General features: G+C 43.6%; 1 protein-coding gene across 3 annotated transcripts in view; it reads left to right on the top strand.

The window, feature by feature from the left end:
* Positions 1-2242: 2242 nt before the first annotated feature.
* YEATS2 (YEATS domain containing 2) overlaps positions 2243-17261 on the top strand; it is a 1971885-nt gene continuing 1956866 nt past the window's right edge. For 2 of the 3 annotated variants that reach the window (XM_069617830.1, XM_069617831.1), the window contains exons 1-2: positions 2243-2362; positions 10403-10516. In XM_069617830.1, the coding sequence (XP_069473931.1) occupies positions 10488-10516 (29 nt within the window). In that variant the 5' untranslated portion in view covers positions 2243-2362; positions 10403-10487. The remainder of the gene's footprint in view (positions 2363-10402; positions 10517-17261) is intronic. The other variant, XM_069617832.1, reaches the window with a different exon arrangement.

The raw sequence follows: 17261 nt of genomic DNA, 5'->3' as shown, positions 1-17261 counted from the left end.
TCACCTAAGAATGATCGAGTCCCACCAAGCATTCTGCAAAGCAATCAAAACCAAGCTTTTTTGTCCAACCACAAGTCTAACTCCTACATGCTCCTACATATCTGCTGTAATATCGATTGTTGGCTCACCCGTCTTGTATGAAGTCACCTACCTGTCATGTATGAAGTAACCTACCCTATCGCACCTGTAGCCAAGAGACCTCTTCGGTCACCTGTATCCACTTAATCAAGATTTCTTACAAACTTCATGTAACAGCGCCTCGATGCCTCTGGGCTGAAAGTGCGCTATACAAATGCAAATAAATAAAATATAGTAGATGGATACCAGGGTAGGTCAGCAGGTTGCCAGACTGTTGCTGAGATGTTATGTATGCAAAACGTGTTAATATGACTTTTTGCAAATCCTTATTAAAAAAAGGAAGTGCTATAATATGTGGCCCGGGATGGGTTGCTTATATTCAGGGCAGAGGTGGGGGTTATTTCTGCCTCTAGTGAAAATCAAAAGTTGCCACCCATCAACAAACAGTTTAATTTCCTAATATCTGCTGTCAGCAAAACAGTAGCATTTATTTGCAATTAACCAGTTTGACAAAAATAACATCTTTATAAATATAACCTGTTATAAAACGCAAAGCAAGGGGCACACAAATTACAGAGTATTGGTGTGCTGTTCTGACAAAAAAACTAAAAAACACGTTTAAAAGAAACGCAGTGAATGCAAGTTTCATCAGCATTTTTGAGTTTGGAAATTACTCCCCTCAACCCCCAATGAACGTGTAAAATGTGCATTTGGACAACAATAATGTGCCTAGCATGTAAAATACCTGCTTCCAACAGTGATGTTCATGGCCCACTGGATTCCTGTGGTGTCCCTTTCAGGACAGAAGAAAACGGGATGAGCAACAGAGCCAGGAAATGCGCAAGTGACAGCTGGAGAAAGGGGCACAGCAAAGATTAAGTCACCGAAGCCCCAGCTTCCCTCTGCCAAGCTAGGGGCTTGGTAAAGCCTGAGACAGACAGGGTCCCGATATCCGGCCAGACATCTGATGTCGCATCTCGGACCGGCAAGAGCTGGCCTGTGGACTAGAGGGGTGAAGAGTCAGACACAGCAGGGGGACTGATGTTGTATGATATCCGGCTCCCCACAGCAGATTGCTGGAGTCCAGCAATCTGCTGCGGGGCAGCAGAATATCATACAACACCAACAATGTATGCTTCGGTCCCCACTCGCCTCCTCTCCCCCGTAGCTCTAGAGGTGGGGCACAGGGGGCACTAGAGTTGCAGTGATCCGGCCACCCTGCTAGCCTCCTTTCCCCATGCGGCCACCTTTGTGGGTCTACTGATGTAGAGGGGGGCAGGGGGACCAGGAAAGGCCTGAAACGATTGCTTCTGGGCACCCCCTCCACCCGTGATGTGGGGGGGAGGGGAGGTGAGCCGAGAAGCAGCATCGCCTACCGGGCAAGAAGACGCTGGTGGCAACAAGAAGCATCAAAGCAGCCTGGACGCGCGGTCCAAATACAGGAAAGCGCGCATGCAGGCTGCATTTATTCATCAAGCCACACTGACTGAGCATGTTTATCTGATGGCAGGGAGGCCAGCAGCTCGCCATGCACACGCTCAGTTTTTCTCTTTGCTCGCCGTCCTGGGGCCCGCCCCAGAGATTGAAGATCTTTGCTCTAGTGTTAAGGCGAAATACAGTTGTTGCCATCTTGCTGGCAAGACTAGGTTATGAGTCGGCATTTTCATTGTATACTTGAACATACAGGCATCTGCTCAGTGAGAAAACAGCGGGAAATTAAGGACCTCGGTGACAGACAGCGGAAGAACACGCGCGGGGGAAATCAGGAACGACATCTTGTGGTACAGTTCAATGCACTGGTTGGTAGCACTGATCGGTAAAGTTAGGGACACCTCCTCGCAATGTTAAAATCAGAACCTCCTCACCTTGTAAAGGCAGTAGAGTTAAAGATATCTAGGCAAGGGAGATGAATGCAGTTGCGGCTGCTGCCGTTTCCCTCGATACTACTTACCATCCGAGAACACATAGAAAGACCTGTTGTTGCTACAACCAACACACCGGGCAGCACCGACACCTAAATATATCTTCCATTGCATGGCACAGAGTCCTCCTCCTTCCTTCATGATTCTCTTCCTATGTACGAGGCTGATGACGTCTTACGGCTACGTGAAAAACGTTTATACGCCATGACGCCTTAAAGGCATTTCACAAAGTGTCTGCAAACTTTTAAACGAACACCATGCTTTGGGGTCTCATAGGGACTTTCAATGTGTGATTAAATTGATAATGAAAGCAACATAAGGCGGTTTACCAAAGCTCCTTTTCAGTTTGCAGGCAGCATCAGGTGAGTGCATGCGATTCAGCTCTTGTAATGAATTGTATATGCTTTTCGTTTAGCATGCATTAACGTGGTTAATCCTCACCCCTTTGTTGTAAGAGGAGCCCTTTTGCAACCTCTGCAAAGTCTGCACCTGAAACTGTAATTCGTTGTATTGTACTCCTCACATGTTGAAATTAAAAAATGTACGTACATGACTTTCTAAACACCTGGTTATAGTAATTACACCGGGCAGCCTGTTGTTGTTGGTATTGTAGACACAGTAGCTGCCCCGAAGCTCATTTACGGTACAGTGCAGGCTCTGGCTTTCTCCCAGACGCAGTAACTGCTGTGCAGCTACTACACAGACAGTGGTCTGGGGTAAGTCACTATATTAGCCGGCGCAGGTATTATATAATAATAGCTGCGCCGGCTAATGACTAATGATTGCAGACCTGTACTGTCTCCGGTTCCAGTGCCTGTTATAAAAGTAATGATTCTCCAGGAGGCATATCCGGTACTTTCTCTGGGTCTAATAACTGTTATGTGGAATACAGTACCTGCTTATCCGTTACATGTGACAGAATACCTGCACTGGGGTTTATAACTACAGACACAATACCTGCTCTGCGACGATGACATGCACAGTACGTACTGTGGTGCTAACGATTTCAGTCACAGTATCTGTATTTAACACAATACCTGCTCGTGAGCAAATCTGGGGTTAATGACTACAGAAACAGTAAAAACCCCATGCACCCTTTCCTTCCTGTGTGCCCTTTCTCATTCCTAATTCCCCTCTGACAACTCGAACCACACGCTGAAACGATTTTCAATACGTGTTTGGTGCAACTGATGGGATGCTCTTTCACTTTACTTGCGGCATAAAGATGGTGTACCGTGCAAAAGGACGTTTAAATGTGTGCATTAGACTGAATGCTGGTCATGAAATATTTTTTACTATGGAAGTAATTCGGTGGTTGATTACTCTGAGTTTTACTAAAGCAGAATGCTAACTGGTGTGGTCTTTAGCCTACTATTATCTCTTTTATTATATTGTAATTATGCCTTTTATCTATTTTAAAAGATTGACGACAGTGCATGACTATCTGTTTTTAAAATATTGAACATTATTTCCATACAAGCACCTTCAAATTATGTTTTTTTTTCGCATAATGAATTGAATGTTACATTTGGTAAGGATTGTAACTATGCCCCCCCCCTTTGTCTTATTTTAATTAATGTGAAGTATGAAGTAATTAATATTTTTTGATCATAACACATAAAGAAAACTGTGGGCATCATAGTTTTGCACTTTGAGGTGCTGTTTTCCCACCAAATGTTATGTTACTTGGCATTTATATGTCGCTCTATATATCATTGGTATGACCTCAAAGCGCTGGTAGGTTGAACGCCCTCGGGAACCATAGTTCTGATCAGTAGAGAGAGATAGTTAGTGTCGTAGGGTGCGTGGGTGCACCAGATATGTGTATGTACAACTGCGCAAGGCAGAGTGTGGAAAGGGGGTTCTGGGCATTTTCAAGTAAATCCCAATTTTGCAAAGGTGCACTTTTCATAGAACAGGGGAAACACATTTCCCTGTGCCTATTTGGAACAGGTGCAAGGGAATATAAAATGTATGGGAAGGTCACTTCTGATCTTCTCATGCAAGGAGTGAGTGATTGCTGTGTGTGAATAAGTGAGTGAATGTTGAATCAAAGAAAGTGTGTTTGTGTTTGTGCTGTGCCAGGGAGCTGATTTTGGCTGGTGAGGGTAGCACAGTAACCATGCACTTTTTTCTTTTAGTTTTTTGTTTAATGTATTTTTATTGCCACGTTCAACAGTAGGAACACATGTAAACCCCCCCTCTCCTTGATCCCAACACATGTAAGGAACAATGCACCCGGTCCTGTTCACCCCCCCCCCAGCTCTCTCGCCAGCCAGTGTACGGGTCCTTGCACCTTTTGAGAACCCTCCCATCGTCCTTGCTTCCCCTAGAAACTTCAGCCATATCTCCTCCCAGCTTCCTGTGAAGGCCACCAAGTGGAGCGAGTATTCACACCAGACTCAGGAATCTCATTTTCCTGGGGCACCATGCGGCCCGCGAGTCCCGCTGCAGGTGATGGAGGACAATGTCCCAGCCCGAGAGAAACCTTTGGTGATCCCCCCTTGAATCAAATAGGTCACCAACTTCAGTGCCACAATGTTCCAGATTTGTCTTCTGGGGGGCAGCTTTTTGTTTCCATTTGTGTACCAGCACAAGCGTTGCCGCCACTAACCGGATGACGTATGTCTTTCTATGAGCTTTCGAGGGTAGATTTTCCAGAACCCCGCCTAGTTCCAGGATGGCCATTCCTATGTTGTCATGCATCTGACTCCCAAAAATACTATTAATTTCTGCACGGACCATTTCCCAATAAGGTTGTATGTCTGGGCATTCCCACCAGAGATGCTTCCACAATCCCAGTGTCCCCACATCCCCTCCAGCAGAGCCCTGACACAGTTGGGTAGAATGAATGCCATTTTTCAAGTAGAATTTCTACACATCCGTCGCACGTTTTTGAGCTCCACCAATGATGTTTGTTGATCCCCTGAGACCACTTTAAAATGTTTAATGAACCCTTTTTTGCCAGCAGCTGTAATTTTTTTAGAAATTGATTTTGCAACATGCCATACATCAAATTGATGTTGTATATGTGGGAACTTCTCCCGCATGGCCTTTGCTATTCCAACGTGCCTGTCAGTGGCTATTGGGTTTATTTCATCCCCTGGATTCTTGACGTTCGATAGATTTAATGAAACCATGTTTCTCCATGGCAACAGACGATGTACATTCAGACACCAGCACGATGACCAAACTCACATTTTCTTTTTTTTTTTTTACTTTCCATGTCTTGAAAGTGATAAAACCTGTACTGTTGCACTGTCTGTCGCCAGCAAGCCTGACTCTTTTGCCAGCGAGTATACTGTCCATTGATATCTGTTAGTGTCCAGGCCATGGCTAATAGTGGGGAACAAGAAATCTTTTTGATATTTGTAGTACTGGGTTTTATAAAGAAACTCCAGTCCATGAATTGACAGAATCTTGAAATTTTAATGAACGTTGATCCGCTGAACAGCAAAGCAGGTGAACAAAGTACATTTCCGGCAGGCACTTTTCCAAGCATAGGTTGTGCTCACCATGAAAATGTGTTATGGTGGCCGACACATCAGGCCTGGATTTTCAGGTTTGTTCGTTTTTGACTAAGCAAGTAAAATTCACCAAGGGCTCCCCACATATCCTCAGATGTAATTTATGATCACATTCAATCTTTTGTATGATCTGTAGCAGGCAGCAGCCGAATACAATGTATTTGTGCTTCTTTATTAGCTGATCGTCCTGGAGTACTGTGATTTGCGATTCGACGGTGGTGGACAAGTACCCCAAACTAAGAATACTCAAGTCGAGATCATGAGCAGCTTCGTCAATCAAGATGCTTCAGTTTTTTCAGGCTGTGATATTTTCGCATTAATTGAGAAACGGGGAAAATCGAATGTTTCGTTGGTGGACATTTTTTAGAGGGTGTAGATCGTGTCAACGGGTCCGCAAACAATTCCAATATCTTCTGCGCCTTCAGTTTCATTTGGGATATGATTTGCAATAGCAATGTACTTTCCATGTCTCTCTGGTGACATTAAATCCATATTTCGGCCAATGGACATCTGCATCATGACTCTGAATCTTGACTTGACCATGCTGTGCCTCAAAAAGTAGTTGATTCATAGGGACATCCGTTTTGCAAGAAACTTAATTAGTTTCTGTTGTCTTGAGTCTTTATGCTCCTCTTCCTCTTGGACCTCAACAGCTTTAAAGGAAAACCTGCTCAATTTATAGCACAGGTACAGAAGATACGGTTTACCAACTAAAACGTAATATAAGTAAAATATCTGCTTAAAAACTTCTCCAAAACAAACTGGATTTGTCTTGACCCTGGTTCTCTTAATTTTCTTTGAAAAGTGGACTTTGATTTTCCGACCCCAATAAACAGACATTTCTTTTTTTACAATGTATTAACCAAGCAAATTTCTTTTTCACTCAAAGAAACATATGTACATAGCTGAAAATGGAACCTACTTTACGTATGTAAAACATTGCAACATATTACAAATGGCATGCCAATATGACGTGTTGATAAATATTTCAGTTAATGTAATGTATACCTCTGGTCGATGTCTCTTCAGTTTCGACGGATTCAGTGGTACATTCCTTGGACATAACATTCATCCAAAAAAAGTAATTGTCAAGCAAATTTAATTGTACATTCTTTGGTCGCACAAAGTTGTTTTAAATGATTTGTCAACCTTAAATGATATGGTTAGTCTTAATACAATTTGAACATTCTTAGCAAGATAAAGTCTAACACTTGGTACGTGTGACGTTTTCAAAATATATATTTTACATTTCACCTTATAACCTTCCGAGGTGTCACGTGGAGTTGATGTGATATCCAGCAAAACATAGTGATTGAAATGTTGCCTCCCAAATTAGTTTGCGCTCCATTATTTTCTTTTTAATGTATTCTGCTTTCGGTAGGAATTTTCATGTTATTAACAAAAACAGAAAAGTTTCATACAGTGAAAGGTTCAAAGCATTTCAGTGTCAAAGTATGTTTTTGTGGTGGGTTTACTTTCATTGTTTCATCCCAATGGGCAATAAATACAACAAGGTTGTTGATTGAATGTTTTGCACTTTGCTAACAGTATTGTAAATTGTTTGAAGAATACAACACTAATTTCAAACCAAAAAAGTAGATCCACAACTACCAATAGAACACACATTTTAACTAAGCATACCTCATACTCCGGACCAGTTGCAAACGAGGAAGTGGTTGTTCTAGCATCCCCCCATAACATAGTAATTGTTTTAATAAGGATATAAAAGCAAAATTAAAAAGAAAACATATGATGCAGATGATGGTCCATATTGAGAGGCACTACTAAATGCAACTTAGTGTCAATAACTAATGTTATACATAATTTTCTATTTCAATTTGAAGTAGACCACATGCATGTATTTTTTTCAGTAAAATATAAAGCATTAGTATAAAATAATGACTTGATGGGCGAGTGAGGTTGCTGTTGACTCCACAATAGTGATCGATGATGAATCTTGCCCCTTCATTTATGTATATATTCAGAAAAGCGGCAAATTGAAAAGGTACATTAGTATTATAAATATGAGCACATCGAACGCTCTAAAACATTACTACGTGCATGTTGCTTGGCCTCACCATTGGGATACTTGTCTGCGGTTTCCTCATTGGTGAAGGTCTGGGCTTCCATCAGTGAGATTTATGTACAGAAAGACATGTTAGCCAAGAAATCTAAAAGAAAATTAAGCGATAAAGTAGTCTAAAGTAAAAATAATTTAAAACTACAATGCATTGTGTCGTAAGTGCAACTTGTGTAATGTAACATCGATGGAAATATTCCCCAAAAACTCAAAACCGCTCGTTACCTTTTCCTCACACTATTTCAATAGATTGAGAGATCATTTAGAAGACATATGCATACAGACCACTCTTAATATGCCAACATAAATTACAAATTCATTGTCCTGAACCAGAGTTTGCTGAAATTTAGTTGGAACTGCATTTGGAAGTAATTTGCGAAGGCGGCTGCAGCAAAACGCTTTTTAGTGTACTGTGATGCATCGTACATATCGTCTGCGTGCATGCAGCAGACGTAGAATCGATTGCCCCTTACGCCTTCCAAAACATCCTTGGCTCTGCTTTCCATCACGGACAATGGAAATCTGCAATTTGAAAGCCATCTCCTTATTAAATCTAAATCCTTTGGGCATACATGCAGGACTGTGCCAGGAGTTTTGACGTAGCTCACAGTAGGGCAGCTAAAAAGAATATGAAGGCATTCTTGAAATGTCTGTATGATCTGTTTATTCATTTTAATAATTCATTTTATTTTTTTTAAAGTATCACTGTGAGCAAAGCAACAATCACATAGCTTGGTTTGTAAACTTAGTTTTAAATACAAAAACCTTTGTAACCTTGTCTAATTATCACATCGATCAAATTTGTCAGAACTCATGGTTCTACCGCAACTCGTCATGTATTACTAGTCCATTCAATAAACTTTGAACCACCAAAAGAACACGTGCGTTTAAAACCTGGGCTATGAAACATTACATTCTGATACAATGCACTGAAATGCAACGTACTCATTCCGGAGATAAAAATAAATAACCCGTTCGATGATGGTGAAATCTTTGAGATAAATTAAAATGAGAATACGGTGTACATTGGGTATGAAGCAATAGAATCTTTCCAAGCAGCGATCAGTGAAACTCCAGAATGAGTTGACCAACCCTTACTTGGATGAACAGATGAGCCGATTCAGCAAGCCAGCTAACCAGTAGATTGGTGACGATATACCTAGTGGATTGCAGAGATGTTCTCTAGGTAACTATCAAGGTGTTTATAAAGGCTTAGCAAAGTGGGTGTGTATGAGAATGTGTGACGTGTTTGTTGACACCCACCAAGCCTCAATGCCAATGTTTGACATACTCGCAACAACCCAGCACCCTTGGGAGCGCACAGTCATAGGTGCGAGCTGCCTTTGATACTGGAGGGTGATGGATGGGCATGAGGCAAGGGCAAAAGGCCCAGAACAATGTTCAAGGGATACATATATATGTTGATTTCAGGGAGGGGGTGTTTAAAGGGGAGTCTGGAGACTCCGGTTCTGGGGTGGCCATGTGGATAATGGTCGCTGTGCGGAAGACCTATTTCAGGTGTACATGGTGTTTGGTACCTTGAGCGTCCCCATCCACCCAGCCCCCTCAGAAGCGCACGGTTATAGGTGCTAGCTGCTATTGATACTGGAGAGGGGATGGATGGGCATGAGGCGAGCGCAAAACGCCACCAAACTTCTTTCATGAACCTCCTAGACGGTTGGACGTGTTGTTGACTTACTTAAAAATCGAAACAACTATTCATATTAACTTTTTTTTAATTGTACTTTGGTAATGTTGAAGGCACAAATAAACTACAAATTGTATTTTTGCGGTACTCTGTGTTTATAAAAAAAAAAAAAAATCCTGTCCCTTGTCACTCGGGAATTTTGCGTAAATGGCTCGAATGACACAGGCAGGTATTACTTGTCGATCGCAGACTCCAAGCTTTCCATGAATTCACCATGTAAACGCATGATGGGCCACAAGCCTGTACCACTTGAATGAGCCAGATAACTGTATTTATTTATTTTGAAACGCCCCCTAAATTCGATGGCATGTCTACCCTTAAACGGTAGTTTTCATAATAAAGTACTTGGGATTTGAAGTATCTTTAAAAGTACAAATGTGAGCGCCCATTCAAGCAAGACCAGAACAGTTTGGGGCCTAGAGCAATATTGTTTTACGTTCAAAGGCAGCGAAACATAATTGTTTGGACATTAAATCTAGTGATGAATTCCCTGGGTTTACACTAATACGAGAAATGTATTCAGTTTACAGAAAAAAAAATCGTCATTGATTGATGGAAGTTACAATAATGCATGAGAACAACATCAAATGTTGTCTCAGTTGTCAAACATAGATCAGATCTAGAGTAAACTTACTTGTTACTTGGAATACAAGGGCAAACAGTTGCTCAAAGTTCGTGCATAATGACCATCATTGTCCGCAATACGGATCTTGTGACGCAGACTGCCCTGAAGTCCTGCAGCTCTGTAACGCGTAGCAGTGGTGCCTTCTTTGTCTATATAGACCAAGCATACAGAGGTTTCTCGGCAGGAGCAGTTCTCCACCTCGGTTGGCATAAATTCGCAACGATCGCAGGTACACCATGTGGAAACGTCTTCCATGCGACTGGGTTCAGGCTCTGGTGATTGATCATCACGACTCTCATCTGATTTCCCCATCATTTCTTCTTCTTTCTCTTTCAATTAATTCCTCGTCTGGACTTTCAGGATTGTACTGGTAGGGATGTATTGTTGCCATAGTTCCTGAATATTGAAGAAACACAAAATCAACAATCAGAAAAATAAGAATGTGTGTGTGTTTGTATACAGTTACTACTATGAAAGAAGGAGAAGGAAACACGCTGCCATGTGACAAAAACCCATAGTGCAAAGACGTGAACAATAGACACAAAGTATGAAATTTCGCTTGCACACATGTAAAAGGTAAGCCTTGTAAAAGGAGAATTTAAATATGATTTGGGAAATACTTTTGTATATAAGAAATGTTTAAAAGCAACTGAGTTTAATCCGTTCAGATAGCTGAAGTACCTGTTCACAGGGTATCGAACTACGAAGATAGCTGAACAGAGCAGAAACAAAGTCACGGAAGCCAAAATGAAATACACTGACACAAAGGAAAAAGAAACTCAATTTTTGTGTGATCAAAAAGGGTTTGTTTATATTGTCGAGGAAAGGGGCGTTTTGACATTTTTATGGAGACACATCAATAGCTTGTGCGAAGAGGACGTTGACACGAGACGTGCATTGGCGTTGTGAAAAAGGGCATAACCATCTAGTGATGCCAGTTTGAGGGTCGGGCAATCGTTATTCTTGCCGTGAGGGCACTTGAACTTAGGGCGATGTTTATCAACGGATAAGATTAGCACAAGATGGCGGCGCCCCAATCAGTTTTTTACATGTGTAAATGTGAGGAAAACTAAGGTAAGACGCATAGGAATTTTTTTAAAGATCGATTACAGTATGCTTCAAATTATATGCCCGATCTATTGCTGCAATAACATTTCTGAGCGGACCTCCCCTTTAATAGCTCCCAGCCGTTTCAAACCTTGGAGTCTGCACCTGCGTCAGTCCCCCCTTTTTCTCACAGAAATCCCCAGCTTTCCTATCCTGTCAACAGCCCTCATTCATGCAGTCACTAAGGAATAGCTACTGCCAGACAGTATCCAAAGAGTAAGCAATGCTGCCACCTGCTTACTGTTATCCCTCACCCCAGGGCCACCCACCCACCCAGTCAGGAGTTAGTATGACATTAAACTAAGAAGTAGGGGGATGAGAACATAATCCTTTCAGGTTTGATAAGCCTTGCTTGCCTTTATCCTGCCTACTAAAATGGAAACTAACATTCTGAGTGCACAAAATTACATGGGGGGGGGAGGAGATTAGGGGGCGGGAAGGGCAGCGTGTTTTTACATGGAGTTCGCTTGCTTCTATATGTTGGGATCTATGCTCTATATGCCAAATAGTTATGGTTGGGAGGATTTAACTTGATCCTAAATGTTGGAAATGTCCATGGGAAGCTTTTCTTGCCATTTATTTAGTCCCACATGTTCCATTACAAAATAATGCCAAAGGTATTCAAATCTTGGTCCTGCGATCAAAGGTCAGGAAAGCTCTCTTTAGCTAGTCCTAAATCTGTGCTGCTAGGACTCCATGCAATTCCTGATAGAAATTGAAAAAGAAACCAGAAGCTGTATAACATTTTTGAAGATGAACATTATTTTGTTGTGACTTGTCATCTATGTAGGGCGTAGAATCATCATTTGCCACTTCATTTTTTTTTAGTGAGTAGCATCAGTGGTTGAAATGCCTTTCTATTATGTTTGTTTTGTATAACCACGATAAACGCGCAATGTGCAGCGTCAACACTTATGCAATATGTGCAGTGGATACAAGTTAAAGGCATTTTTATGTTAATGCGATCATCAAGCTTTAGTTTGATTATTACAAGCCCTAGACATTAAACGGAACTGTAGCATGCTTGGCTTAAACAAATGTCATGTATGTGGGGGTGAGAGAGCTTAAAGTTTCCATAGAATCGGAATGTTTGGGGTTTGTGACTGCATGAATGGTTAGAGCTCTGGGATAGTTGTTGCCCTAGCTCTTGTCCTGTGCAGGTGGATCTCCAGTGGTTCTTGGATTATTTTCCGAATAAGGAGCCCATATGAAATAGAGGGCAGCGTGGTTACTTCATTGGCAATGAGAGTTGGAAAATTAGGTTCCCGGGAAGACCTTAGAGCCATTACAAACAAGATGCAGGTGAGAGAAAAATGTCGGAAGAAAAGCATTGAAATGTGACATGTAAAGCAACTAAGGGGAATCTGGAGTGGACACGGATCGCTGCAACCGCATAGAAGCAAGGACCAGATGCAGAGTTTCTGGTGAGAACATGACCTTTTGTTCCTGTACTGAATCCAGGTGTTTGCCTTGACTGGGAGGGGAACACCAATGCTGCAGCAGTATACATGCTACTGTTATAGCTTTGGAGCCAAATTAGTTTCATTGATCGCATTTGCAATGGATTGCTTTTTGCTTACTAGCGTCGTTTAGGCATTATGTACAGTACTGCAAGAGCTGTCTAAAAGTGTGATGGATGTACTCGGGTGCTCTGGCACGGAACACATTAGATTGTACCCAATCTTCATTATTTTGTAGATCATGGATTATTCAGTATGCTATTGTACATTGTGCTTAGTGTTAGGACAGACATCATGCTCCACCCTGTGCACATAATAATAATGTATTTCTTATATAGCGCTACACACCCATAGGTCTCAGAGCACTGAAATAATAGAAGATTTTATCCTGTAGAGTGGTAATGTGGTTGTTAATACTGATATGATACCATATGATAGGTTATTTATAACGCGCTTAATACCCAGAGGTTTCTAAGCCCTGACCCGGGGATCGAACCTGTGTTGCTCCCTGTCGTCTTGCTTCCAAGGCGAGCATGTTGGCCCTGAGCTATCCCCCTGGGACCAATCTAAGGTTCTTTGCTCTGTTAGCTTAAACTGCAGTTAGCAGGACCAAGTGAGATGTAGGGCTGTGCCACTGTGTTGCATTATGTAGTGCTTTTTACACAGACTAAAACCTTCTTCGATAATCAAACTAAGCCCTGAACAAGGATGAGTGGACCTTACAATGAAAGCAAGTGTTGACTTGACAAGAGCTGGGATTTCGACTCCTCTGTCCATGCTTTTCACTGAAAGATTCGAGTGAGAGAAAAAGGATGGAACATAGCACGCAAGTGAGCTTTAGCTTTGGGTACGCTAGTTAATGAAGAAAGCATCCTGATGACTCGAGCATTGTGCCGGAGAAATGTATGTAAACCATATCCCATCTGACGACCACAAAACTTGCTGCACAAAAACATTCAATGTGGCACATGCTCATCATAACACCACAACTTGTAACATTCGCTGACATCTTGCACCCTTCAATCAAGAATCACGCAATCTACTGACCGCTTTGATGAACACATACTAATCTTAAATTCCCTCTAAGGAAAAAACCTGGGAACAAAACTGCAGGATGCAAACTCGTCCAAAACACCACGCCACCCAGACAACTCCGACAGGCAACTCATACACCTGACACAAGCTCACAACATGGCACCATCTAACACCATGATATTGGGCACATTAACCCGAACACCTTATCAACTCAACTCAAGCAAAACCTGTCCAAATGGAAATCCGGCCAAAAGCGACAAGATACTGTACCTTGACACGACCGCTAACATACGCCTACCTGACAGCAGGAATGACGTTAAAGATACCACCCCCTCACTCCACTACACAGTATGCACATGATCAATGCGCCCGAAAAACTCATAACGCACTTGCTTCTCTCCATGCACCTGCGCATACCCACATGCGGCTAATAGTAGAAAATATAGAACCGTATAAGAAACATCAATACCGAACCTATGTATGCAGTCACCCACTCATCACCACTCCCTTTGCCAACCCCACGCATCACTCGCATACCACAAATATCGATGGAGACAAACTTATGTCTGTATGAAAACAAATTGTACAGCATGTTTGAAAGCATGATCAATATTGCACCTCATAGAACAAAATAACATGTCTAAATACACTCATATTATACATTTGTATCTTTACTCCAATTTGAATTTACACCAAAAATAATGCTCCTGTAAAAGAATAAATAAATGTGCAACTAATACTACGACAATAATGATTATCTCCCCACACTCCGTCATGTATCCACATACTCAGTGGTGTCCACACCAACTGTGAATAAAACAATCCCACGCGGGAACTGTAACATGTGCACCTGAAAACAAACCCAGCAACTCCAAAGTTGAAATAAAAATATGCCGGCAAGAAAACGAGAAAACCCAGGAAGTCCAAAGAGGGTCAAGACCACGACAAGAATACAGCAGACAGGAAAACAATGACCTTAAACATGGCATACCACTACCACCCGGGAAAAGATTCTACCCCTGTACAACGTGGGCCACAACACTGAGACACACTGCAAATAAATGGAACTATGCCCAAACACACCTACCGCTAACATCGGAACCTAACCACAGTTACGTTCTCCTGGATCCACAAAACTACCTAAATCGAAATCCAGCAGTTTCAAAATGTTGTGAAACTTCCAGGAGCTGCCCCTTCCTTGCAGTGGATTCCCTGCGACTCGCATGGCTCTGCATGCTATCAGTGTCGACCTGTCCTAATCGACTCTCCCGATGCTGACAGATCAATTCCATAAGACTGCAATCATCCGCTACCTGGACAGAGCCATGTCTAAAGTAGTGTGTTGCCCGGATTGGGCTTGGAAAAAGACACGAGACCGGAGCGGATGGAATGCAAACTTGCTTTATTGAAATACAACTCGGAAGTGACAAACACGTTACACTCACACTTACACTCACTCCTCCCTCCTGCTCCACGTCAGTTGCTCATCCTCTCTTCGGTGGTCGCGTCCTTAAAGGGACAGGATGGGTAACGCCACCCCCGGACAAATGTTCACACGTCCAGTTCAACACTCTTCAACCCAGCGGGTTGGTTTTCGGATCACGCGTTGTGGCTGGGTGCTCCAGTGACCCAGGGATCCTGGCGCTGATTCCTCAGCTGCCGATGCTCACCATTGTGGCAGTTCCCATGGGGGAACCCATTCATCATCACGTGATTCCCTGGGTTCCGGATCAGGCTCCGGAGGAAGCAGCTCGCAGTCCTCTCTCTTGACGAGGTGCTTGAACAGGGAGCTGTTCCTTGTCTTCGTTCTAGGCAGTCGCCATTGTTCCCTTACTGCCACAACGCTCATTGGCTTCAGGACATACCGAGAGTCTTTCTTTTTGAGCATTGGTTGTTGGACGAGAATTTCGTCCCCAACTTGGAACTCCTTGCGGTTTGCATTTCTCCTCGGGTCTGTTTCTAGCTTAGTCTTCTCCTTCACTTCGGTGTCCCTCCGGAATGACCTCTACTCCTTCCTCATCAATAGCTTTAGAATCTCTCACCATCCTGCTGTGCACGTCATACATATCATCAGTTCCGCAGGGGTTTTGTTAGTTGCCTCATGTGTCGTGTTGCGTTAGTCCCGCAGCAGCAGGCACAGTGCTTGATGGGGACTAGTGCCTTCGATGCGAACCTTTTGCATAGTCTTTTATGGAAGCCAAGAACCACTCTGCCATTCCATTGGCCTGTGGCCACCTGGGTGTTATTTTCAGATGTTTGAAACCCAGATGTTTGGCAAACGCTGCAAACTCTTGACTGTTGAAAGGCAGCCCATTCTCTGACTTGATGACTCTTGGAATGCCCCACTCACTGAGGACTTCATCGAATGTGGCTGCTAGCTGAGCGTATGCCGTGGTGGTCGCCTCCTTGACGATGGGGAAATTGTGGGTACTCTTCTATCAGTAGTAGGAGGTACCTCCTTGACCCGCGGCTACTCTCTCCCAGAGCTGATCTGGGATATGTGTCATTTGCAATGGTATCAGGGCATCTACTGTTGTTGTGCATTGGCAGGCCAGGCAGTTCTTAACCCACCTATCCACCAGTGAATGTAGAAAGGGGAACCACACATGGCGCCGCAGATGTCGGTGTTCTTCGTGGGCTGTCTTGACGACTAGTGTCGCAGGGATAACGAGTCGGCATCCTCTTAGCAGGACGGCATGGTCTTTTACGGTTAGCTCGGTGTGGACTCTTGCTAGTCATTCTAGCTCTTCTTTGCCCACCTCCGGGTGACTCAGCATCGCATGCCGGTAGTCCTTCCATTTGCCATTGGTCGTTAGGCTCATGACCAGTGCCATTGTTGTGTCAGCCGCCGACGCAGTCGCAACCGCCTCCAGAGACAGTGCCGGTGGCAGTGAGTTGGCCACAACATAGTCAATGTATTTGACATCGCCCGCACGGGTATAGGCGAGCCAGCGGGGTGGCGGGACAGGTAGTCTGCCGGGTTCAGGTCACCGCAGGGTCGGTGGACGATGTCCTAATGATACTCCTGCAGACGAATGTCCAATCTTTCAATCCTGGGAGGCATCTTCGTCTGCGGATTGCCAAACAGCGGTAGTAGCACTTGGTGGTCCGTAAAGAGCGTGAATTTCTTCCTGATGATGAAATTGTGGAAGTGTTTGCAGGCCCAGACGGCCGTCAGACTCTCCTTCTCAGCCTGCGAATATGCACATTCGGGGCCAGAAGGGGCTCGGCTTGTGTAGGCAACTATGTGCCTTGGGTGGATGTCCGCACCGATCGTCTGCACGAAGATGGCCCCTAAGCCCACCGGACTGGCGTCCACTGTGATTTCAGTCTGCCAGCTGGGGTCAAAGTACGCCAGGGTGGGCCTCTGCGAGGGCCTTCTTGATGGAGTTGAACGCTCTCTGACATGCAGGGGACCAGACGAATGGCGTCTCTTTTTGAAGTAGCTTCAGGATCGTCTCAGTGATGGATGAATAGTGCGGAATGTACTTTGCGCAGTAGCCGTCCATGCCCAGGAAGGACCGAATGTCTGCCACTTGTAGTGGTTCTTTCAAATTGGTGATGGTGCTGACTTTTTCCGGGTCCGGTGTCATTCCATCGACGGAGAAAATTTGGCCGAAGAACTTTAGCTTGGACTTGCTGAACCTGCCTTTCTCGAGATTGAGCGTCAGGCCGGCGTCTTGTATTGCTGTGCACGTGGTAAGGAGTGCTGCATCATG

Source organism: Ambystoma mexicanum, chromosome 10 (assembly GCF_040938575.1).
Source record: "Ambystoma mexicanum isolate Mex_15411 chromosome 10, UKY_AmexF1_1, whole genome shotgun sequence".
NCBI lineage: Eukaryota > Metazoa > Chordata > Amphibia > Caudata > Ambystomatidae > Ambystoma > Ambystoma mexicanum.
Note: the sequence above shows the minus strand (reverse complement) of the source record. Positions and strands in the feature narration are given on the sequence as shown.